The sequence below is a fragment of the Brassica oleracea genome, chromosome C4 (genome assembly GCF_000695525.1).
Source record: "Brassica oleracea var. oleracea cultivar TO1000 chromosome C4, BOL, whole genome shotgun sequence".
NCBI classification, from domain to species: Eukaryota; Viridiplantae; Streptophyta; class Magnoliopsida; order Brassicales; family Brassicaceae; genus Brassica; species Brassica oleracea.
Genome location: NC_027751.1, coordinates 45,845,457 through 45,870,977, shown reverse-complemented (window position 1 = coordinate 45,870,977; position 25,521 = coordinate 45,845,457). Strand labels below are relative to the sequence as shown.

The 25,521-nt window shown below is 34.0% G+C and overlaps 1 protein-coding gene across 1 annotated transcript; it reads right to left on the bottom strand.

Moving 5' to 3' along the window:
* Positions 1-5,297: 5,297 nt before the first annotated feature.
* Positions 5,298-10,118, bottom strand: LOC106339443 (phospholipase A1-Igamma2, chloroplastic). Its single transcript, XM_013778250.1, has 2 exons — positions 8,647-10,118; positions 5,298-5,676 (listed from the first exon to the last, which is right to left on the bottom strand). The coding sequence occupies exons 1-2, from the start codon at positions 10,014-10,016 to the stop codon at positions 5,433-5,435; spliced, it is 1,614 nt and encodes a 537-aa protein (XP_013633704.1). The 5' UTR covers positions 10,017-10,118; the 3' UTR covers positions 5,298-5,432.
* Between the last annotated feature and the right edge of the window lie 15,403 nt (positions 10,119-25,521).

Sequence of the window (25,521 nt, the reverse complement as noted above, 5' to 3'; positions counted from 1 at the left end):
GGGGAGGATCTGTATTTAATACTTTCTGTCTCCTCACATTTGACCTCAAATCTGCAAACCCTTCCTTTAATGGAAGGAGACAATTCATCTTTGAGACCAGAATACACCGTAGAAGTGAATATCCAAGTAAGTAAGTCGATACTGGTAACTCCATTCTTATTAATTTTTTTTCCTAACTCATGTGACTTATTGTTGTTAGGTCTAGCCCAATTCGAAGAGGAATTAGTAAGGTGCCTTAGACCATCACCGGTTGCAGCAGCCATAATCAGCCCTCTCTCTCTCTCTCTCTCTCTCTCTCTCTCTCTCTCTCTCTCGTCTTGTTAGGAATGTAAGTTGCTTTGTTTCTCGCGGATATAAATATTGTATGAAAATATATGTTATGTATAAAATGTCATAAATTTTGAATAATAATTAGAAACATTAAAATATAATTTTTAACTTCAAATAGTTTGAAAATCAGTCTTAAAGTTTAAATTAAATTTGTTGTAAAAATAACTGATGAATATTTAGTAATAACAAATGCTTGTGGAATTATATATGTAATTATCACATTAACTTCTCCAACACATATTATGCATCTTTTTCGGCTTCTTCTTATTTTTTCCCGTTATCATTTCGGTTTTTTATTAAATTTTGCTAATGTTTTCCTAATTTTTTACATATTTTTTGCCAAATATTTATTTTTTTGTCTCTAAATAGTAATACTAAACAAACAATCAATGAACCAAAAATTCGTCTTAGGATCCTTTCCAAGAATACGAAGATTCCCAGACGTGGTAGGCACAATAATACTTTACTTGGCCAAGCAAGGAGCCAGTACGGAGCCTGATCGGATCCCCCTCCTCCAACCGATCATACCTCCCATGGATATTTCTATCACTACAAGAGCGTATGTCTTCTAACTAATGTTATTGCAAATCTTGTTGATTTTGTCATTGCTAACAAAGATGCACAGAATCCGTTCAATGTTGACTGCTCTACGGTGATCTAGTACTAGTTATATGATATCATGGTCTAAGCAGGTTCCTTTTCTTTGGTTTTAACTCCAACTCTTTAATGTTATGTTTTTCAACAGGCTAAAAGGACACTTAAGAACCTGAGGACTAAAGTCATCCCCTCAAACGTGTTGGAACCCAATTTTTATAAGCTATTGGGCTGAATAAGAACTTAGATAAGTGTGAATTGAATTTTTATAAGCTCTGGGTAAAAATTTGATTTATTGTGAAAATTATTGGACTCATTTTGCAAATCTAACGAGCTGAGTAAGATGATCTGGGGCTTTCAAGGAAAAACTTGGTGAACAAGTTTAGCCAACTTGGTGTGCAAGCTAAGTCAACTTAGTGAGCAAGCTAAACCAACTTGGTGTGCAAGCTAAGTCAACTTAGTGAGCAAGCTAAACCAACTTGGTGTGCAAGCTAAGTCAACTTAGTGAGCAAGCTAAACCAACTTGGTGTGCAAGCTAAGTCAACTTAGTGAGCAAGCTAAACCAACTTGGTGACCAATCTAATCTCTACTATAAATAGAGACATAATCTCTTCCGAAAAAGATATCTCAAACACACAAAAAAAAAGCTTCCCACAAGCAAACTCTTTAGGTCTTCTTCTTCTTTTACTTAGTAAGTCTCGAGATGATAAAAAGTAGTAGTTAGTTCACAGATTCTGTTTCGGGTGTAGCGAAACAGTCTCATCGTGGTTCTATCATGGGATTCATAAATCACATACAAACCGTCTCACATTACGGGCGATTTATTGAGTTAAGGAAAGAGATAAAATCTCGACTCCACGAATTCGTCTATTTCCTTAACGATTTATTAAACGTTTTCTACTCGTTCTATTATCGTTTATATGTCTTTTGTTTGTGATTTTCAATCAAGATTTTTGCGGTCCTACAATCTTAACTCAATACATTGGCTTTCTGCTTATCGCTTAAATCAGATTGAATATTGCGAACAATATTTCTAAGAAAATGATTTTGTAAAACATTTTTAAAAGCAATCTGAAATGATTTGAGAATACTCGTTAGCTATTCTGCAAAACATTTCGATCAATAAGACGAATCATATAAGAAAGCGATTTACGCGACAGTTTCTGACAAGTTCGCGATCTCGTTTTTCTAAAAAATAGAAACGATCTATCTTGTTTGAAATAACGTTTAAGAACGCCTTTAAGGCGGATTTTGGAAATGACTATTAAACGTTTAAGAACGCTTTACGCTATTCTGGGAACATATAACGACTTAAGAGTTTTGATCTCTTTTTGAATTGAGTTCTCAATAATTACTAAGGTTTGAATTTTGTGAATAATTCAATAATGATTAATGATGTCACTGACATTAAGTCAATGAATGAGCTAAAACAATTATGCTCGTAAGATAACTCTTGTAAAATATGAATAAATCTTAGAAGATTGTGTCCAGAAGAATATTGGATAAATCTTATAAGATTGAATTCATAATATTTGGATATAACTTATAAGATTGAATTTATAATATTTGGATCAATCTTAGTTTAATGATTGAGTCCAAATAACTATTATAGATAAATCCAAATATAAAGATCGTGTCATATGGATAAATATATATATATATATATATATATATATATTGTGTATAGATGATTATAAAATATTCAATTTTGAATAAATCCAATATATAATTAGATGGTATTCAAATATATTTTTTTTTGAATAAATCTAAATCTAAAGATTAATGATTGCGTTCAAATAATCATAAATATTTAGTTATACAAATATGATCAGTGAGACGACAATCCTAATAGGGAATGGTCATCCATTTGGATTGCTTTCATGTGAAGATTTTTTAATGCCTAGTAAAACTATTATATATGTCTATAGTGAGTTGAATACTCTCGTGGAATTTTGAATTTTCTTATGGACAAATCAAGGCTTAGAACACACGCTCAAAGAATTTTGATGTGATAAAATTTCTTTTTGATGGACTGCATGTACATCAATTAATTTGATATATTAGGTCTGTAGGTAAAATTGGAAATTTTCCAATAAAATATATCTCTCACAAGCAAAGGCTATGAGTCATATGAATTGATTTTCAAGTAAGTCAAATATGCAAATTACAAAGCATATGACATTCACCACTGTGAACATAATGCGAAAGTGATTGAGCAAAAAAACTATGAAAGCCTAATATTCATATGAAATTATAAATTAGCTTCAGCAAGCAACATGCTTAAAAGAAGTTCAGTGGATAGTTCCAAAAGCTGACACACATCGTAGCACGGCTGGCGAATGTTGTAGCAATATTGGTTTACGTAGAGACAATATGAAATCTCAAACCAATTTGAAAAAAACTAACACATGAAGTGTTGTAGTTTTGAGTCAACATTCCATAACATAATGGAATGTGTATGTGGTAACTTAAACGAGATTAAATGTGTTAGAATTAACATTATTCCTCGTAAGAATTTCTCCTTGTTCAGTAGAATCCATTGCGGAACAAAAGTTCTAAACTCTAATACAGATGAATACAAGCATACATGATCCTGAGTTATCTCCGAAAATGTGGGGAGGGGCATCACATACCACATATAATAAATGGAAAAAGGCCATATACATTTAGGTAACAAACATTCGTACAAATACCGAAAAGTGTGGGGGTGCTTAGCAAAAGTTGAAAAACTACTTCCAAAAAGGTCAAAATTAGGCCTAAAAACTGTGATATCAAAAGTTTCAACTGGCGACCTTACGGATATGTACCAAAGGTTCATTATGAGATTAAATTTTAAAATCATCGAAGATAATGAGTTTATTGACTATTACTAAGAAGATATTTGATGGAAACCCACCACCGCGATTGGAGATCCCAAAAGGTTGGTTCAAAGGAACAATTAAGTCAAACAGAATATGATAAAAGCACTAAAACTTACCCATATCCTAAACAATAATCAGTGCTCTTGTAAATTTAAGGTTAAGCATTAGATTTTAATGAGATAAGACCATAGCCTTCATATAGCTTCACAGCCTCTGCTCCCCCTGTCTCTGTCGCTCGTCCTGCTCTCCATCTCAAGCCCACCGTCTCTGTCTCTGCTCCTGTTCTTGGTAAAGTTCTTTCCCTTTTATCTTCTTCTAAACATTCTTTATTAGATGTTATCTTATACTAGAAACTCAATCCTGCCATGTGCAAATCGAAGATCTTTGGTTGCTTTATATTCGTTGATGAGTAAAAGATCTTTAGTAGTTGGTGGAGAATAAACAAGAAGTCAAGAAACCATTTTGATCTAAAAGTTTGGTTGTGGTCAGAACCAATCAGAAGAGTATTTAAAACTTTGCTCACTGATTATTGTGTGAATGAGAATTAAAAATGAGCTAGAACCAACTTTATTTGCTTGACTAAATTTGGAAGTCACTAGAGTTAGAGTTGTGACTTTTCATTATTATTGCTCAGGTTTGCCTCCATTGAATAAGAGGAAGGGAGGAGTGAGATTCTCAATGGAGCCAAAGCAAGGAAACGTCTCATCCGTAGGAGGATGAAGAATCTGGTCTTTCCCTCTGAACATGTACTATTATGTCTCTTTTAGCCTTCATCAGTGTTCGATCGTCTCTCTTTTCCGTTTCCATGTCAGAACATGAATCAACAATATGATATTCTGGTTTATTGTAATTTAAATTAAACACTAAAATTTCATGTTTCAAGATCAAAAGGATAATTAGGAGCAGTAAAAGTTAATGTTAATCAAACACAATAGGGAAATGGATGTCAAAATCTGTCTTCCCTCCTCCACCGCTACCGGCGTTCCCTCCCATTCTTTACTTGATCGATTTTAAAGAGGTTCTAAGATTTGAGTGAATTAAAGTAAAAGGATCGATGGGGGGTATTTATAATAGGGAAATGGATGGTCAAAATCTGTCGTTCCCAATAATACGATTATAGTCGTTGCTGCATAGTTAATTGATCCAAACACAACCTCGTAACAGAAGTGTCATTATGGTGGTAAAACATACTTTGACAAAGAGAATAAATCTTCAAGTACTAGAATCTCCAGCATGGTTTTTTTGTTTGATTGTTACAAAGAACATCATAGATTTTTATTGCACATGATTATAGTTGCGTTATGATAAAGAATGAGGAATTGAGGATCGCTTTTGAATTAAAAATGAAAATAGTAATAACAGTAGTTTTCATGTATTGTAACAATTCCTGATTGTAAGTAAGTGCATATAAGCATATTGCTCATTTGCTCGTCTGGCATTTGTGTAAAATTAAGCACATTCGGTATGCAATTCGTGATGAAAGTTTATTAAATGTATATTACTTGTCTTGTGATTATGTATGTATTCAAACATGGAAATATGATAAATGCTTATGCATGCAAAGTGGAAGTGATTGTGATCATTTTTATTCGTGACATTTACAAAGGAAAACACGTGTATATATATAATATATATCAAAATGTGTAATTACGAAGGGAGAAGACGGAGCTGGGAGAGGTGGTGGTGGATGTCAGGAGAATGATGATCCTCAGACCGGAGACGCTCGGCTTGAATCCAACGACCTTCACTGTTCCTCACCATTCCTTTGTTAGCATCTTGTCGCCAAAAAGGTGGAACCATGAAGTGTTCTTTCAAAAAGTCAGATGCTTTGTTCACTAACGCTGGATCTCTCCCATTCGACAGCACAAATCTCTCCCCCTTTCCATGATACCTGCCATCCAAGAGTTTGATACATGTTACTTAATAGCAAAGAAACATTAATAACTAATAGTAGTACTAGTGTATAGTTTCATATCACTAAATCAGACATTCACGTGATACTCGGGTCAATCATATCGCATATAAAATTTATTTAAATAGACGTAATCCAGAAGATCCCAATTCTAAACTTTTTTGTATTATCAAATATTTAATGTGAATATCGTCGTATCTTCGAATAATAGAATTGGTTATCTTGTCCATTCTATATTTCCCACGGCTTAAATTTTGTCGTTCTTAACTTCTTGAGATAATAAATAAAATTTCTATACGACTTTTATTCAACTTACCAGTTTATTTTATTAGTTTTGTAAAGTCTCACCGTCTAAAGCATATCAATTTTTAATTTTGTCGGCCTTTCAAATCATATCATCTAACCATAGTCACTATCATACGTTTCTGTCTTTTTTTTTAAATTGTCACAAAGACTGTAAATGTGGAGCATCCAATTAACTTGCTAATTATATATTTGCTTTTCAAATCTTAATGGTATAGGACCAACACGACCGGAGGACATACACATCAATGGTATTGCTACTAACATTCAATAAAGAAATTGCACTCGATTACGTGCATACACACTTGATATTATTTTTATTGACAAGTCATGATCATATAGCATTATTAAAATAATAAATTTCTGATGTTGGGAGTTTTGAAGTGGCTTAATAATATGATTAAATGGCGGATATAAACTAAATTTTAACTTTGGGAGCGCATATATTTTTCACAAATTATTGTTTCATGTGCGTTTAGCAACAAAAATGTAATACTCACGTGAAACACGGGGTAAGTAAATGCTAGTAGTAGATTAATTAAGTGGTAAACTGGTAATTTGAAGAGTGATTTCAAATATTGTAGTTGGACACTGCACAGCTGACTAGCTTGGTGGGTGGGGTACGTGGCTTAATCCACTAGGTTCTACCATCAAGTAGTTTGATTTGTTTTAAGATTCGGAACACCGTCCAAGAATTACTTTTAAAAACTAGGGTTAACGCCCATCCGAAATATAGACAGGGATCCAATATTCACTGACGGATGCTCGTTAGATGTTAGTTCTATAAAATGATGTATACCAACTTGATGTATAATTTCGTTTTTTGTCTATTTAATTTTTATAATTCACTAAAATAATTTTATAATTAAATCTACGAAATTAAAATATCTGATATAAATATTAATATCTAATATATAATAAATAAACAAATACTTTGTCAATGCTTTAGTCTCGGTCTATTTATGCTCCGGATAATTTTCGTTTAGCCGTTGAATCTATACAAATGTCTAGTTATTATTTGCCAATTTCTTGAATCTTATAACTTAAAACAGAAGTCACAAACTTTATTCATGTGTGATTTTTTTAAAAAATAGACATAATGGATTTATTTCTATAAAGTCATATTACATATAATCTCTAATCTTATTATTATTATGCCTAGCAATATTCCTAAAATTCTGTTTTGAATAACCATCATTAATTATCTTCCAATAAATAGAATTGTAATCTGCAACTTATTGAATGTACTTAACCACTAAAATCTCGACCACTATTTTGTTTTGGATAACCAGCATTAAATAATATTTATTTCTTGAAAAGCAACTATAATCATAAAATCTAAGTAGTCGTAATTTCTTTTAATTTGAAAAGCAAGTATAATCTCAAAATATCTCAATAGATACGATTTTTTCAAAAAAAACTGGCTTGAGGATTAGGACTCCTTAAGTATTTTATGTTATAGTAGTAGAATATATAAAAGAAATTACACAATTACAACTCCTTCGTGATTATGGACACAATAAAAAAAATATGGTAAAATTATTATGTTTTAAAAAATGATAAACACACCTTATATACATTATAATACTAATTTAGAATTAAAAAAAAATATTTATATAAAAATAAATGAAAACAAATATCCGCGCGGTTGCGCGAATCGAGATCTAGTGTTGATATTATTTGAAAAGCTTTATATATATATATATATATATATTAATTTGATTATTAATATTGTTGTATTTCTCCTTTTTAGAAAATACAGTATTGTTTTTTTTGTTTTTTCTTACAACGTAGTGATGCCATTTTTCACTGTTTTCAGTATTCCGTAGGTTTTGTAAAGTTTATTACAAATAAATCAGCAGTAACCAACAAGAGAATTTGAATTACTCAACTTGCCGTAAAAAGAAGAAGATGATTCAACTTATATATTACAATTAAACGTTTGTAGAAAAGGTCATGCACCAATGGCAACATAGCACAAAGTCGTTTAACATTCAGAAGATCCCAATTCTAAACTTTTTTGTATTATCAAATATTTAATGTGAATATCGTCGTATCTTCGAATAATAGAATTGGTTATCTTGTCCATTCTATATTTCCCACGGCTTAAATTTTGTCGTTTTTAACTTCTGGAGATAATAAAACAAAATTTCTATACGACTTTTATTCAACTTACCAGTTTATTTTATTAGTTTTATAAAGTCTCACTATCTAAATCATATCAATTTTTAATTTTGTCGGCCTTTCAATCATATCATCTAACCATAGTCACTATCATACGTTTCCGTCTTTTTTTAAAAATTGCCACAAAGACTGTAAATGTGGAGCATCCAATTAACTTGCTAATTATATATTTGCTTTACAAATCTTAAATTTATTTTAATTTAGGAACTTATGCGAATCTTTGAGTATTAGAACACCAAAAAATACAATTATTTTATCTATTTCTAAACGAATGTTTTTAAAACCTAAAATTTTGATATATTTTTATTAGTTAATTATTGATTTTATCAAATTATTTTTATTTTAATGTTATTTTTCGCATATTTGTAGTTATTTTAGTATGCAAAAATATTAATCTTGTTTTTATGTGTAAAAAATTATGTTACATAAATAGTAATAATAATATTAAAATAGAGGACTCACCCGTCAAGGAGATGGAGTAGAGCCTCGAGGTTATGAGCATTAGAAGGATCAACGGAGGACTTAAGGAACGGCGAGTTCTGGTGATCCAGCGCCAGCTCCTCCCCCACGTGGCAGTAACACCACGGCAACCCCTCGGCTATTTTCATCACCGCGTGCGGAGCACGCTCGTTCAGAAATAGCCCCGGCGATTTCGGAACGACGTCGTGCACGTTCACCACTCTCATCACCTTCACTCCCAGCTCCTTCAACCTCTCCTTGAACCTCACGTTTCCCACGCGCGGCCCACCGTAAGTCAAAACCGTCACCGGAATCACCTTCCCGCTCCGACTCCGATTCAACCCCATCTCCGCCACGTCGTACGCGCTCAGTATCGCCAGCGCGCCGCCGAGACTGTGTCCCGTCACGGTGATGCTCAGCTCCTCGTCTTCATCGTCGCCGTATCTCTCCACCAGACGCTTCACCTCCGCTAAGACTTGCTCACGCGCCGAGAATCTCGAGAATTTGCATGACGTGTCCTTATCCGTGTAAAGATCCAAAAACCCGGATTCGACCTTAACGGCCGGGTCGGGGCACCGGAGGTTGTTACCGGATACCGGTTTTAAATAGTCCTTAAGATCCGCGATCCATTCCAACTGCGTAACGGTTCCTCTCCACGCGATCGCGATGTCGCGGCGTCCGAGACGGTGACGCGTGGCTTCGTCATCCGAAACGGCGACGTATCCCATCCAGTTAGCGTTTTTGCTCCACACTTTCGACCACCTCGATTTCGAGAAGAAGTTGGGGAGGTTGATGTTCGACGTCGCGTAGAGGTAACGCGCCACCTCGTATCCCGATCCCTTCATCCCAAGGGAATCGAAAAACTCGTGGCGGGAGAATCTGGAGCTGCCGCAGTACCTCGAGGAAGGATCGAAGTCGAAGGCGTCGTAACAGGCCTGAGCCATTTCGCCGTAACGGATCAGCTCCGATCTTAGAACCGGGTCCATTGGATCAGTTAGCCCGGCCCAATCGTCTTCTCCTTGGATCTTACGCCACGTGTCTCTAAGCCTCCTCTCTTCCTCGGTTTTCTTGTCGCGCCGGCGAAAATCCTCCGCCGTACGCCACTGTTCTCCGCCGCCGTCGGTTAATCCTTGCCTTTCGCGCTCGAGCCTGGAGATGACGGCGGATAAAGAAGCCTCGTTGGTTCTAGAGAGAGAAGCTTTTGCAGCTACTCGGGATCTTTTCTCCGGGAGATGAATGAAAGAAGGTTCAGAGGAGCTGGTGGTTTTGAACGGCGAAGAAGAGTGATAGTTCTTCGTGAGAAGGTTGTGAGAAGGAATGGTCGCCATTGTTGAGAAGCTAGAAAGCTTCGTTTCCAAATGGCATAGGACCATGCTTCTTATATAGAGGCCATACACACCAATGGTATTGCTACTAACATTCAATAAAGAAATTGCACTCGATCACGTGCATACACACTTGATATTGTTTTTTCTTATAAGTCATGATCAGCATTATTAAAATAATTAGTTCACATTTCTAATACTAATAAATTTCTACTGGAGGGAGTTATGAAGCGGCATAGGAGTTATAAAGTGGCATAATCTTACATTGCTAAAAGGTGAACTATGTCACGTCGGATCGGAAAATCACCCAATAGAAAGCTTCCAAATCGCCATATCATTCTTTTGTTATTCGAAAATCAATTCATGTGGGTTCAAAATATAAATAAGTCATGGTCCATTTTTAACCAGCCCAAACTTCGTTACAAACACTCTGCGTCTTAAGCCGTCACAAACTCTTCATATTCACGATCATCGTTTCCGACTTCTGCAATCCAACGTTTATGTGGAGTTATCACCACCACCCAACCACACTCATTCAATTTTGTTGTTTATACCTATCTTAATAAAGATATTTTATCTTTTCATCTCCCTTTCTTTCTCTCCTGATATAAACCCTACATCAAAGCTTTCATCGAACAACGATCTACGACCTCCATACAACAAATTGCATTACAAAGTCGAAGACCTTAGATCTTCAATGAAACTCTGATGCTGTGTTATTATTTCCTATCAAAGCGATAGAGAACCAAGTAAGAACCCCAAACACAAATTATTTTGTGATTCATTACCCTCTTACTCTCCTTACGATCTCTCTTTTATATATTTTTTTAGACATTTGTATCTATGGTTTCTGTTTCCAGACACAAGCATGCTTTCTCAGGAGCCAGTCTCTATCCGTGAATCAGGTGATTAAAGGTCTGATGGGAACTATCAAAAGGAACTCTTTGTCAGAAGAAGTTCATTCCAAGTTTATTTTGTATCATGACAAACATGTTTTATCGATCTCAACCAAATTCAAGAGCCTCGAATTTTCTTATGAAGCAGGTCAGGTCAGGTCAGGTCATCTCATTGTTAGTGCGGAGTTCATTTTCTATGAGGTACTGTGAATATATATATGCAGTTTTATAAAGGACATTTCTCAAGTGGAAGTTAATTAATCAGCGTACAAGGTTTGATTTAGATACCGAGGAAGTGGAAGCCGAGGCGAGAATATGGATTTCATTGCTGTGATGAGATCATGATAGTTATGATTATGATCAGAATCCGTTGTCTAGATCAGATTAGAGTTTACGGCATCTGAATCACCACCGGTGAAGAGACAAAGTAGCAGAAAGCTGAATGTTTCTTATCTTTTGACAATTTTTGTTTTCAATTTCTGCCACAAGAACTCTTGCTAAGCTTATTTGACTGATTTGTGATGTAGATCAAAAAGACCTGAAGAACCTACTCATTTTATCCAAATCAATCAGAGAAGTTGTAAGTTAAACTATCACCACAATATCTTTTTTATCTAATTGATTTCCAAAATTCTTATAGTAATTTTGATAGTGTAACAGAGTTTGATAGCTAAAGAGTTACATTTTCCATAACTTGAGTTTTTTTAAACCAAGTTGGTCTCGAGCTATCAATTGGAAGACGTTGAGTTTCCTAAAGCACCGGTTCATCATTGTTGGACCAAGGCTAAGAGGAAAGAGCAACTCTCTCGGTGGAATTGCTTACTTGGGAATGATGATGATGATTTATGTAGATGGTTGGGTTCGAGAGGCCAAGTGTTTAGTATAATTTGTATATGAATATATTTTCTATGAAAATTGAAATTGTTTAAATGTGTTTCATCCATTCAAAGAAAATGTTATAAAATGCATACCCTGATTTGTGCTATGTAAGATTCAGTTTAGATACATGTCATGACATATATGATTTTCATATTATACGATTCATATCATTAACTGTCAAATTATATATCTCTTGATATTTAACTAGGTGAAAACATGAGTTCCATTTCCGAACATGTTTTGCAATAGCGGAAAGCTAGATTTAGAGTTGTGGTACAACGACCAAATGCTCTGCTATGAGGATGCAAAGCGTATGAACGTTTCCATAAGTCGTGAGATGCCTCTATTAACTTGATATCAATGCGAAAACAATCCTCCTCTGCTTCGTTAAGGAACCAAATGAAAGGCAGGTTCGTTTACAAAAAAATTTAACTGGCCTTGGGGCATTTGATCTGATTTTTAATTTAGTCATGTGCTTTTCACTTATGGCCTCCCAGGTCTGGGGCTAATGAAGAGGGAAGCCTCACAACCCTACACAATCATTCATAACAACCCTACACAATCATTCATAACATTGCTTGATCAATGTAAATTACTTCTACATACATTACTAAGTCCATATGTATTTATTCCAACACAATGAGAAGCTTACAAACCGTGAGAAAGCAATCATGAAAGTGCAAACAAAGCAATGACGCAATAATGCTATGGTCACGACGAAACTGTCGGCGATGACAGTAGATATGACAGATCCAGCGTGGTGGTATGACTGGCTGTAGAACCCAAGCCGTAGTTTTCACCAAAGTAGAAGCAACAAGGAAACAGAAGAGTAAAAACAAAGTTGTGCTACTGCTTTTCCTCATTTCCTTGCTCTCCTGTGAAAACGTAGAAATACTTTTCGAATGTGTTTTTTGTTAGTCTCCGTAAAATGCATGTTTCAGTTCAAAAATGTGCATAGTGTAAACTTCAGATATTGGCATTTGCTGTTTTAAATCAGTACAGTATATATGCAGTATATATGTACTAGATGTTCTTAAACAAATGTTTTCGTAAAAATGGTATAGATCATTTTCCCCACGTCAAAAGACTATTCTGTCCAATTTGGAATATACTTTCAACAATTTGTGTTATAACAAAAGGGTATACACCATTTCTGTTTTCTTAAAAAAAAAACTTATACCATTTTTATTTCAGAAGTGGGTTTTATTTAATTCGCACTCAGTAGTATTAAATATATGCAATTGATTCAGTTTACCGACTTAGCAAGGTTGTATTTTCTCATTTTGTTGGATTATGACACTCTTTTTTACTCTTGCCTTATATACCAACAAAATAGTTTTGTTAAGTTACAAAGAAAATTTGATTGAAAATTTATACTATTCGAGCCATCATCATTAAACAATTTAATTGAGTTTTCACATTTTAATATTGAGACAAAAAAATTTTTAAACATTCTCAATAACCTTTTGCACCAAATTTATATGTTTAAAAATAAGGTCCTTTGAGCTATAAAATACTATAGTGAGTTAGTAACACTTCTTTCACGATTATCATCATACCGAGAGATACATTTAGAAGAGGAAGTACAGTAGAACCTCTATAAATAAATAATGTTGGGACTTTAAATTTTTATTAATTTACAGAAATATTAATTTACAAAAGTTTTCCTTTTTAGATTTTTTTTCTTTCTATTTTTTCTATTTTATTAATAAAATAAGAAAATATTTGTTTTTTACCGTATATAAAATATTTAAATTTTATAAATTTAACTTTCATATTATTTTATTATCTTATTTGGTGTATATTTTATGTTTCATCGAATTGTTATGTGATTTTTGATATATTTTTACTAAATATTATCAAAATATATTAAAATATTAAGAAAACTAGAAATATTTTCATTGTGAATATAAAACCAACAATATAATGTTTAGTTTGTACTTATATAAAATATATAGAGATAGATTAGCAATTTAAGATTTTAATGGGACTATATATTTACATGAGAGTTTTAAAAATATTATTATCTTTTTATTTTATCGATTTGTGTCATATTTTACATTGGTCCAAGTTGGGACCGACGAAATTTATTAATTTATAGAGATTATTAATTTATCGAGTATTAATTTATAGAGGTTCTACTGTAAAATGATGATTGTATATGTTTAAAACACAATAAATTCCACCACAATTCATAAATTTAGGTTTTCAAGAACGATGGCAAAGACACAAATGCAAAATCAGGTTAAGTTCTTAAAATTCATGTGTTTGATGGTCATATAGCCAAACAATAATATGTTAAATATTATCAGAATAACAATAAGTTTTGATTAAACTTAGAGGAATAATTAACTGCACACTAATATTTATATGTCATATTGTACTAAAAAGATAATTTTCAAATAATAAAATACATCTATTGTGTTAAAAATTAATTTATATTAATGAACAACCTCTAAAATAAAAAGGTTAAGACATTCTAAATAAAATAAAGAAACATAGCAAAATGATAAAATAAAAGCAATATAACAAAATATATTTTCATAATTATAATTCATGTTATGTTATATATTATTAATTTTTTTAACTTAATTCAATATTGCAATACCAAACATATTCAAAATGGTTTCAGTCTTAAAACTGGCATTCCACAATTGATTTCAAATTGATGACGTAAACTTAGCATGATATTTATAAGTGTGTTATTGGAAAGAAGAAATTTCATATACATTTATTTATAACAATTTTGATTTTTTATTTAAACCTGTATACAAACAAAATAATTCCAAAATAACTATCTTACATGCTACCATTATAATTCAAAATGAATTTAAAAATTAAAATAATTCTACAATATCTGATATTTATACAACATACATTTGTAAAAATTTAAAGGCACTTATCCGCGCGTAGCGCGGAAAATGATCTATTAATGATTAAAGAGCAATAAGCAGACATTGCGATAGGATTCAGGTTGTAAAATACTCCCTCTAGATTAAAATGTACGATGTTTAAGGTTTTACACGCATATTAAGAAATAATAAATACACTATTTTAATTGTTACTTTTTGGTTATATCAATAAAGTTTCACCACTTATAATTTTACTTTTTAATTTATGTTTAAATTTTAAAAATAAATACATTAATTATATCTCAAAACATCATACAGTTGTATACAAAATAAAAAGATAGAAAATCGTACATTTGTATCCGGACGGAGTAATTTTGACTTTACGAGGGTACATATACATATACTTCACAAACTATTGTTTCAAACTTCCATATGTCTCAACAACAAAAAAACGTATTCTCACGTGAAACACGAGATAATAAGTACATAGTAGTTAATAAGTGGTGATTTGAAGAATGATTTCAAATATTGTAGGTGGATACTGCACATCTGATTAGCTTGGTGGGTGGGAGGGGGGTGGACGTGGCTTAATCCTCTAGGATCTACCATTAAGTAGTCTGCTTTGTTTTAAGATTTGGGACACTGTCCAAGAATTACTTGAGAAAAACTAGGGTTAACGCCCATCGGTAATATAGACAGAGTTCCTATATTGACTGACAGATGCTAGTTGGATTTTAATTTTATAAAATGATGTATACCAACTTGCTTAATAAACTATCACTTCTTAATTCTACTGAGTGAAATGGTATATATAAAATTTCCATAGTATATATCACTTTTTCTTACATGTTCAACTATTTGATGTATACATTAGACAACAAAGTTATAGCTAGTTATAATAACATGTCCTACAAACTTAATATTACAAAATTGTCATTTAGTAAAAAACATTAATACTCATATTCTGAAAAAGATTAGTCTCTATTGTGATTTCCATAATATAATTTTGTAAGAAAATATGTTAAAACTTCTCAGATAATGATTTTATTCTTCATTTTCTAGTCTTGATTTAAAACATTCACAAGTTAACTATCCAAGTACAATCAATAGGTTTCTAGTTAAGAGTCTTTTTTAGGGAACTCCTCTAGTTAAAAGTCTGAAAATAAACAAGAATGAAGTCTTCATTTTATGGTTCTATATTAGCTAAGACGTATTATTTTATACAGTATATTAATTTGTTTAATACTGTTGTTGTACTTCTCCTTATTAGAAAATAGTCAAAATACAGTATTGTTCAATTTTTAAATGCATTTCTTACAACGTAGCGATGACATTTTACATTATTTTCAGAATTCTATAAGTTTGGTTAAATTTATTACAAATCAATCAGCAGTAAGCCAGTAACCAAAAAGAAGAATTTGAATTACTCAATTTGCCGTCAAAAGAAAAGAACAAGGTTTCAACTCATATAACAAGTAAATGATGGTTTGTAGAAAAGGTCATGCACCAATGGCAACATAGCACAAAGTCATTTAACATTCACATAACATTTTGGCATAGAAATTGTGACAACCCGTCATGCGGACCCCAGATTTTACAGCGCTGCAACGCACCGACTCTAACCTCTCACCGTGGGAGGAACTGCATCCACATCCACCGGTAGGTTATTGATGCGCTTGGCGTTACTCGAATCCAAGACCTGACCCTTTAACAACTCTCCACAAGACAAGCTGTCACCAATTCAAAACTTGTAACGCCACGACCGCTCACAGTTAATGGGCCACACACGCCCGCTCTCTCGGTCCGTGGGCCCCATCCCATCCAACGGTCGGTCCGTTAATTTTCTAAGACTCGAAATCATTGTTTACTGACACTGCAATCACCACCCGACGTTTCTTCGTCCTTTGGCCTTATTCACACGGTATCGTGAATCACTTCCCGATAGGTCATCCATCCTTTCACTACTCCATCTCAAGCACGCTTAACTCTGGAGTTCTAAACGGATGTGCTCCAGAAAAGTTAAGTGAATTTTGGTGACATATGTAGTCAAATCAATTATCTTAAGTCTTTTTCCATATATCACAACTCGGAATGTTACGTATACGCTTAATTTCGCTGCAAAAATACTCTAACTACAAATGTGAATCCATATATGTATATATATATATATATATGCATTTGATCCACTAATATATATATATATATATATCGATGCTTCTAGTTTTAAAACTAAAAGATTGTTGAGTTATTGTAGACTTTTCAATGGCCTTTAATAAATGACCTAAAATGCATATGAATAGCTGACCCCGACCATATCTTTACAACAAAAAGACAGCTCAATCTCATCACATTTACGGAATGAGGTGTCCACCCTTCTTCACTACTTTCATCATAAAATATTTGGACATGTGATTTAATAAATTAGTTACTAATTAATAAGAAATACTATTGAGAGAAAATTCCGTGGAAAGGTACAACTCAACATGTCTATGTTGGTGGTTCATCTGAGAACCCAACCCTCTATATTCATACAGATCATTAAAACTTTGTAAAGTAACACAAATCATAATGATTAGCTAGGTCCCTACTGGAATTTTAAGATTGATAAAAGATCTCAAATCAGAAAATAATACTAAGAATCGTGAATGCATATACATTATTCAGATCATTACTAATTTTTATAAACTAATACAGCTCAGAATGATCAGCTATAGGTTCCTACTGGAATTTTAAGATTGATAAAAGATCTCAAATCAGAAAATAATACTAGGTATATACATTATTCCATACAGCTAGTATCCGTTTTTTAAAAAGATTTTGTATCCTGATATCCAAACTCACATATTTTTTATTCATTTTGGAATTCGTTACTTCTACGTAATAAGTAAAAGTTCCTATATCGTCACTTTGTGTTTATCAGTTTATCAACAATATGGTTGTAACAAACGTAACTAAGAATAGAGTTGGTGGGTAAGCAGTAATAAGAGAGAAATGTGAAAGGATAACATACATCAATAGTCAATGGAAAAGAGACAAAAATTGTCAAAGAAAGAAGTTTACCTTAGAATCGACTATTCATACCATCATGAATTCATATGTACGGGTACATATCTTCATGGTTGCGTGACTTTCGTCGTGGGAGTGATCACACAGACGTAACCATTTCGCCTATTGGAAATTAGAAAAGCCTTATACCAAATCCAACTAAAATCTTCTGGTTAAGTCTCCGATCGTTCAGTTAACCTCTAGTAGTAGTGGTGGATAGACTAGACATGTATGTGAATAATATACATTGCCGCTCTTGTCTAGTGGATCCATATCTTATCAAATGATCCATGTCTACATGTTTTTCTTACTTCTTGATTACTTTTGTTTTTATCACATCGCAGCAGGAAGCTTACATACAGAGCTTACATACAGTCTTCGGACAAAACCCCCACCTTTTAGCGCAACATAAGAAGCGTGAAAATCCTATATATCTGAGAAAAGCTGAAAATCAAAATTACTATTTGATCCATTAATATGTCCAAGGACTTAAAAAGCCCAAACGTTTTGTAGCTGAAAAAGACCTAGCTGTTTGGGCTCGTACGTAATGTGGGTTAATTAATAGCTTCCTCAGTGACTGAGGATGGATGGAGTTACATTTGGTTGAGAGACTCATCGATGCAAAAGTATCAAAGTTACTAATAATGACAAAATATACCGTTCACTTGATGGTGAGAGGGTTAATGGAGAACTTGAGATATTCAGATGACCATATTAGAAATCAAGAGAGAAAGTAAAAAATATTGTTTGTTGAATTACATGAGATTCTAACTCAAAAGGTTAATTCCACTCTAGGTATACCAATCTCTACTCTTCTTGGACCAAATTTCACTGGTTTTCAACTCAAAAGCAAATAGCAATTAAGCATATATTGGTCCATGTCTTTTATATCACTGTAGCTCTTATCTCTTTTTAGAAATTTTAACAAATTCCTCATTAATCCACGTCTAGTTAAATCACTCAAGAGGGAAAGAATCTTGGCAAATTGCTCAACAAGAAGTGTCGCGCAAGAGAAACCCTTAGGGAATTTGTATTCCTTCATTATACCACTACTGAAATGAGATTGAGAGAATCTCACAAAGAGACAAATCATATCTTACTGTACAGTGACATGTTTCAAGAATTGGGTTGACACACACGATCAGATCCATCAAGAGTCAAGACCAGACTGATCTCTTTTCGTGTATGCGAAAAATACCGTCAATCCAGACAAGATAAGCATATGTCTTTCGCCTATTCGCTACCACTTTGGGATATCACACACCCTTCATATATCTGAGCATTATTCTTTAAACAAAATAAAGGAAAACATGTTATTTCCCCACGAGAAGTATCGTATCCTCCCATATGTCTCCTAAACTATGACCTCATTCCAGATGTCTCTGAAATAAAAGTTCGAAATCTATTTATCCATGAAAGTATATCATAACTCTTATATATCCCCGAAATAAAAGTTTGAAAGCCATAACCCATAAAATTAAATTACTCGGTTTAAACCAATAAACTAAAACCATTTTGGTTAATTAAACCAGTTTTAGATCAATAAAGACCTTGTTAAGATCAGATTACACCTATAAACTGAAACTGTTTTGGTTAATTAATCTGATCATGGTTTATAATTTGTGGTTTGATTGATGTAATCTGATCTTAACCGGATTTTTATTGATCTAAAACTGTTTTAATTAACCAAAACTGTTTTAGTTTATTGGTTTATCCGAGTAATTTAATTTTATGGGATTATGGCTTTCGAACTTTTATTTCGGGAATATATAAGAGTTATGATATATTTTCATGGATAAATAGATTTCGAACTTTTATTTCGGAGACATATGGAATGAGGTCATAGTTTGGAAGACATATGGGAGGATACGATACTTCTCGGGGGGAAATAACACGTTTTCCCACAAAATAATATTCTTTGATTTAAAAAAATTGGAAGCTTGGTCCACATAAAATACATAATTCTAATTCTCAGGCATATACAGAACTTGTAAAATAAATATTACACATGTGCTATATTCTTTAGCATATCTGCAACAAAGAAGCATATGATCCTGTTCAATAAGAAATGCTCATCTTGGTATCTAGGAGGATAAAAGGGTAGGTGAATTAACACTATGCAACTTTTGTTGGTCCTTCCTTAATTGTTAAATAAGAAAATATTAATTTGGTTCAAAATAAAGTTACTTTGATGAACTTGAGGAACCTTTCAAAAGATCGATCTCTTATTTCTTCTTTGGTCTCAATATTCTTTTCTTCTTCCTCTGTTTTGTTATAAATAATAGCCTATGATTCAAGAAACTCAAGTCTCATGCAACATTAAGCTTAATTACAGTACACACACCAACAAAAAACTATTTTCTTCACCCAAAGGAGAGGTTTAATCCATGGGCTTTCAGTTTTAATTCTCTTTCTATCTACTAGAAAGAAACAAAAGAAGATTTTGTTTCTTCACCATCAAGAAACAAGCCCTAAATTGATTGAACTTCCTTCACGAAACCATGGATAAAGTTGTGAGGATGTCTTCAGAGAAAGGAGTGGTTATATTCAGCAAGAGCTCGTGTTGCATGTCATATGCAGTCCAAGTCCTCTTCCAAGACCTCGGGGTTCACCCAACCGTCCATGAGATCGATAAGGACCCTGATTGTCGTGAGATTGAGAAAGCCCTAATGAGGCTCGGCTGTTCCACACCGGTCCCAGCCGTCTTTGTTGGTGGGAAGCTCGTGGCACTACAAGAAAACACGCCGAATTCCGACGGAGGTTCCGACGGACTTCAATGTCGTCGGACGTTTGTGACGGACTGCCGACCAATTTCCGACGAAAACCAAAAATTTGAAGTCGTCGGAATTCCGTCGACCATTTCCGACGGAATTCCGACGAAAAATGGGTCGTCGGAATTTTCCGACGACTTTTCGACGACTTTTCAACGACATTCCGATAAAACATGTAACCGTTGTAGTCGTCGGAAATTCGTCGGAATATACCGACGAACTTCCGACAACATTCCGATTAATAGATATAACCGTTACAGTCGTCGGTATTCCGTCGGAATATTCCGAGGAATTTCCGACGAACCATGTGACCGTTGCCGACAAATATATATGACCGTTGTATAGCCGTTTGAGATTGGAAAAAACCGGCGGTATTCCGACGGACTGCTTTACATCTTCGTCGGAAAGTCGTCGGAGGTCCGTAAGCAATTTCCTATAAATACAACCCCTCCTCATTCAACTCATTCACACTTCATTCTCTCTTCATTCTCTTTAGTCATAACAATTCCGTGAAAATCATGTCTTCAGAAGTTTATTATCGTTCGTGGATGGATAAACCTCATTTGGATCCGAACACCAATTTGCTTACGGAAGAATACGTTCAAGGGATTGGAGAATTCATGAGGCTTGTTCAACAGCAACCGGATGCAAAAAGTGGTATGTTATGATGTCCCTGCTCTTCTTGCAATAATAATAAGGTTATAAAAGAATTTGATGTTTGGACTCATTTGTATATGAAAGGGTTTTCACGTAATTATAAAGTTTGGTACCTTCATGGGGAAACTGGTTATGAATATGGTAGTACTAGCGAACCTCAGCCTGTTAGTGAACCTCAGTCTGATATTAGGTTAGAAGAATCTAGAACGGATATAGATTATGGTGTAGGTACTGAGCAGATGGTACATGATCATTATAGAGGGGAAGAACCAAACCCCGAATCTAGGAGATTTTTTGACATGTTGGATGCAGGAAAACAACCTTTGTATCAAAATTGTAGAGATGGTCATTCAGTCTTATCATCTGCAACTAGATTAATGGGTATTAAGACAGACTATAATTTTGCTGAAGAATGTATGGATGCGATTACTGATTTTGTCAAAGGTATTCTACCTGAGGATAACCTTGCACTGGGTTCATACTACGAGGTTCAGAAACTTGTTGCAGGTCTTCAACTACCGTATGAAGTGATAGATGTATGTATTGACAACTGCATGATCTACTGGAGAGCGGATGAGACACGGAATGTATGCAAATTTTGTGGGAAACCTCGTTATCAGGAGACGAGGGGAAGAGTTCCGATCCCATTCAAAAGAATGTGGTATTTGCCTTTGACGGAAAGATTGAAGAGGTTGTATCAGTGTGAGCGCACAGCAAAAGCAATGAGATGGCATGCAGAGCATTCCACAAATGGTGAGATTAGACATCCTTCAGATGCAAAGGCTTGGAAACATTTCCAGTCAACATATCCAGAATTTGCGGAAGAGAGAAGAAATGTTTATCTTGGATTATCTACTGATGGTTTCAGCCCATTTGGAAAGCATGGAAGGCAGTATTCTCTATGGCCAGTTATTGTGACACCGTACAACTTACGGCCGAGCTTGTGCATGCGACGAGAGTTTTTGTTTCTCTCAATTCTCGTCCCCGGGCCAGATCATCCTAAAAGATCACTAGATGTGTTTCTTCAACCACTAATATATGAGTTGCAACAACTATGGGCGCATGGTTTTGAGACATACGATGTTTCGCGCAAAGAAAACTTTCAGATGCGGGCAGTACTTATGTGGACAATAAGTGACTTTCCAGCATATGGTATGTTATCTGGATGGACAACACATGGGAAGCTATCATGTCCATATTGTCAAGATGACACATATGCTTTCCAACTAAAGAACGGAAGGAAAACGTGTTGGTTTGACTGTCACAGACGATTTCTACCACCTGATCATCCATACCGCAGGAGTAAGACTTCGTTTACGAAGAATAAGCAGGTGTTTGATGGTCCACCTGAGGAAGTTAGTGGGAAAGATTTGTTGAAGCAGTTTAGGTATTTTGATGCAGAAAGGACGCCAGATGTAGGTGAACATGAATACATTCGAGTCAATGCGGTTGGAGAGCTACATAACTGGCACAAAAAGAGTATTTTCTGGGATCTGCCATATTGGGAGAGTCATCTATTGCGGCATAATTTAGATGTCATGCATATTGAGAAGAACTTCTTCGATAATCTGATGAACACAGTCCTTAACATCCAAGGTAAAACGAAGGATAATTTGAAGTCAAGGTTGGATTTAGTCGATATTTGTGATCGTTCTGAACTTCACGTTGATGAGAACGGTACTACTCCTTTTCCCATTTATCGGCTGGATGGTGCTAGAAAAGAAGAGTTCTTTGATTGGATTACAGATAAAGTGAAATTTCCTGACGGATATGCATCAAATTTGGGGAACTGCGTTGATAGAAGCGAAGGAAAGTTTACTGGCTTGAAGAGTCATGATTGTCATGTAATTATGCAGCGCCTCCTTCTGTTTGCTTTTTCAGCATTATTGTCACGTAATGTTGATGAAGCAATTGCAGGTATCTTATATTTTTACAATTTAATTTATTTCTATATTTAACAATTATGCTTATAAAAACTTAATACTTATGAAAATTATATTCCGACGCCCACAGTTCGTCGGAAGAGTCCGATGAACGTTCTCCGTCGGTATAAAGTTTTTCCGATGAACTCTGGTCTCATGTGTCCGCATCGGAATATCGTCGGAAGTTCGTCAGAATGACGTTTCTTAGTATTCGTCAGAAAGTCATCGGAAGGTCTGACGAAATTCCGACGAATATTTTTTTCCGACAAAAAGATACCGACGGACTGGGTCGTCAGAAATTCGTCGGAATCGGTCTATTCCGACGAATTTATGACGATTTCGGCCATCAGAATCCCCCTGTTTTCTTGTAGTGTGGGTTCGACTAATGAAGTCATGTCGATGCACCTAAGTGGCTCGCTGGTTCCGTTGGTTAAGCCATTCCAGGCCAATCTATGTTAAGAAAATGTGTTCTAACTTTCTAAACTATGCAAAAATGTAATTTCAGTAAGAAACAGCCAAAAGTATAGAGCCTATGCAACCTTTGTAATGTAGCTTTATAATTAAATATTGTTGTTATTGTAATTTCATAAGAGGGATCCTATAATAACTGACTAATTTCTACAACAAGTAATCTTTCATGGGAATTATAGAACATTTTTTAGTTTTATTTATTTGAATAATTAAGGGTATAAATAAACATTACTTCTTGCCCTCCCACTTCTGCTTACACTCTCGGAGCTCCCCGTCTAGGTATGCCTCTGAGTTTTCTTTATAATGAAGGCGATTTACATGAAAGTTTGCAACTTTATGCTCCTTTTTTTCAGTTTTGGTTAGCTTAAATATACTTCCTTAAACGATTTCATAGTTTTTTTTACATGAAAGGTTGAAACTTTACATGAAAGCATAGGCTGAAAGCTTTTACTTTTCTTCAGTTTGGGTTAAATGTAAGTTCAGATTTACTTCTTTAAAGGATTTCATGGTTTTCTTTACATGAAAGGTTGCAACTTTACATGAAAGCTTTGGAGTTTTTTTTTTCCAGTAAATGTAGCTTAGTTTTTTCAATCATTTGTTGCTTTTTTACTTAGCGTTTGTTGTTGTTGTCAAAGATCGGTTCTTTATCATCTTTCATGAAAGCTTGGGTTTTTTTTTTCTTTTTCAGTTTTTGCTTGAATCAATCACAAATGTAGCTTAAGCATTTTTGTGTTTCTGATTTAGAAACTTTTTTTTCAATTTTCTTTGCTATGTTATTGAATCATTTTTGTTTTATTCTTGCAGAGTGGATTTGTGAAAACTGCACGTTGGAGATGTTGGCATAATAATCAAAAACATCTTGGGCTAAGATAACAAAGTAAGAAAAAAAATATTTGTGGCAAGTGAGGTTAATATACTGACTATGTCCCTTGTTTTAATTATCAGAGATGCACGACTATATTAATCACCGAGGAAAGACTTATGAATGAAGTCTTGCATCAAGGAGACCGAGATGTTTGTTGGACAATCTCTCTCACGAGACAAGCAACGACCATTTTGAGATTCTTTGGCATCATTGGCGATGACGAGAGGCTATCCATCCAGTATCTTATAAATTCAGCTGGTTCTACAGTTGGGCAAGCAACTCGATGCAATTGGAATGAAGGGATTGGTAGTTTGGAAAGAGCAACAAGGTTTCTCAGTGAGGGGGGGGGGGGGGGGGGGGAGGTCAGCTTAGATTTATTTTCTTAAACGTTTTCATGGGTTTCCCAGTAAATGTAGCTTAGATAACAAAGTAAAAAACATCGTTTGGTTAAATGTAGCTTAGTTTTACTTCTTTAAACGATTTCATGGGTTTTCTTTACATGAAAGCTTGCATCTTTTAATTTTTTTTGTTGTTGGGTGTTTTGGTTACATGATAGCTTGCAAATTTTCATGAAAGCTTGCACAAAGCTTGTGCACTCTTACATGAAAGCTTGTACATTTTATCAGTTTTGGTTAAATTTCTCCGTTTTCATCTTTTATGAAAGTTTTGGGGTTTTTTTTCCAGTAAATTAGCTTAGATAACAAAGTAAAAAAACATCGTTTGGTTAAATGTAGCTTAAATTTACTTAGTTAAACAATTTCATGGGTTTTCTTTTGATAAGAACTATTTCTCATCCTTTGTCGAAATAGTAATTAAGAGTAAATCCAATTCTAAGCAATTTTGATCCAAAGACAATGTAAATTAATGCTTAATCTAATTACACTCAAGAAAGTTATATGATTTCAGTTTAAGACCAAGCAACAAGACTAATAACTAAGCTTTTTGTAATCCCCTATATATTATTTGAGAAGCATTACAACTTCTAGCCACATGTCATTAATAAAATGATTCTTAGAATCATTAGAGAAATATGTTGGTCCATCTAATTATATAATAAGCTTTTTATTAAACTAACAATAAATTCATCATTAATGTACTTTATTATTTCCGTAAATAAAATTTACGGAATTGCCTAATGTGACTAAAATATATATGAGAATTAATGATTTTGAATAATAAAGATTTGATAAAAAAA

What these genes read in the sequence shown, in the direction of transcription:
- LOC106339443 (XM_013778250.1), bottom strand. Translation starts at nt 10,016, where the DNA reads ATGGTCCTATGCCATTTGGAAACGAAGCTTTCTAGCTTCTCAACAATG. An exon ending in CTACTCCATCTCCTTGACGG is followed by an intron (nt 5,677 to 8,646) that starts GTGAGTCCTCTA and finishes CTTGGATGGCAG; the next exon opens with GTATCATGGAAAGGGGGAGA.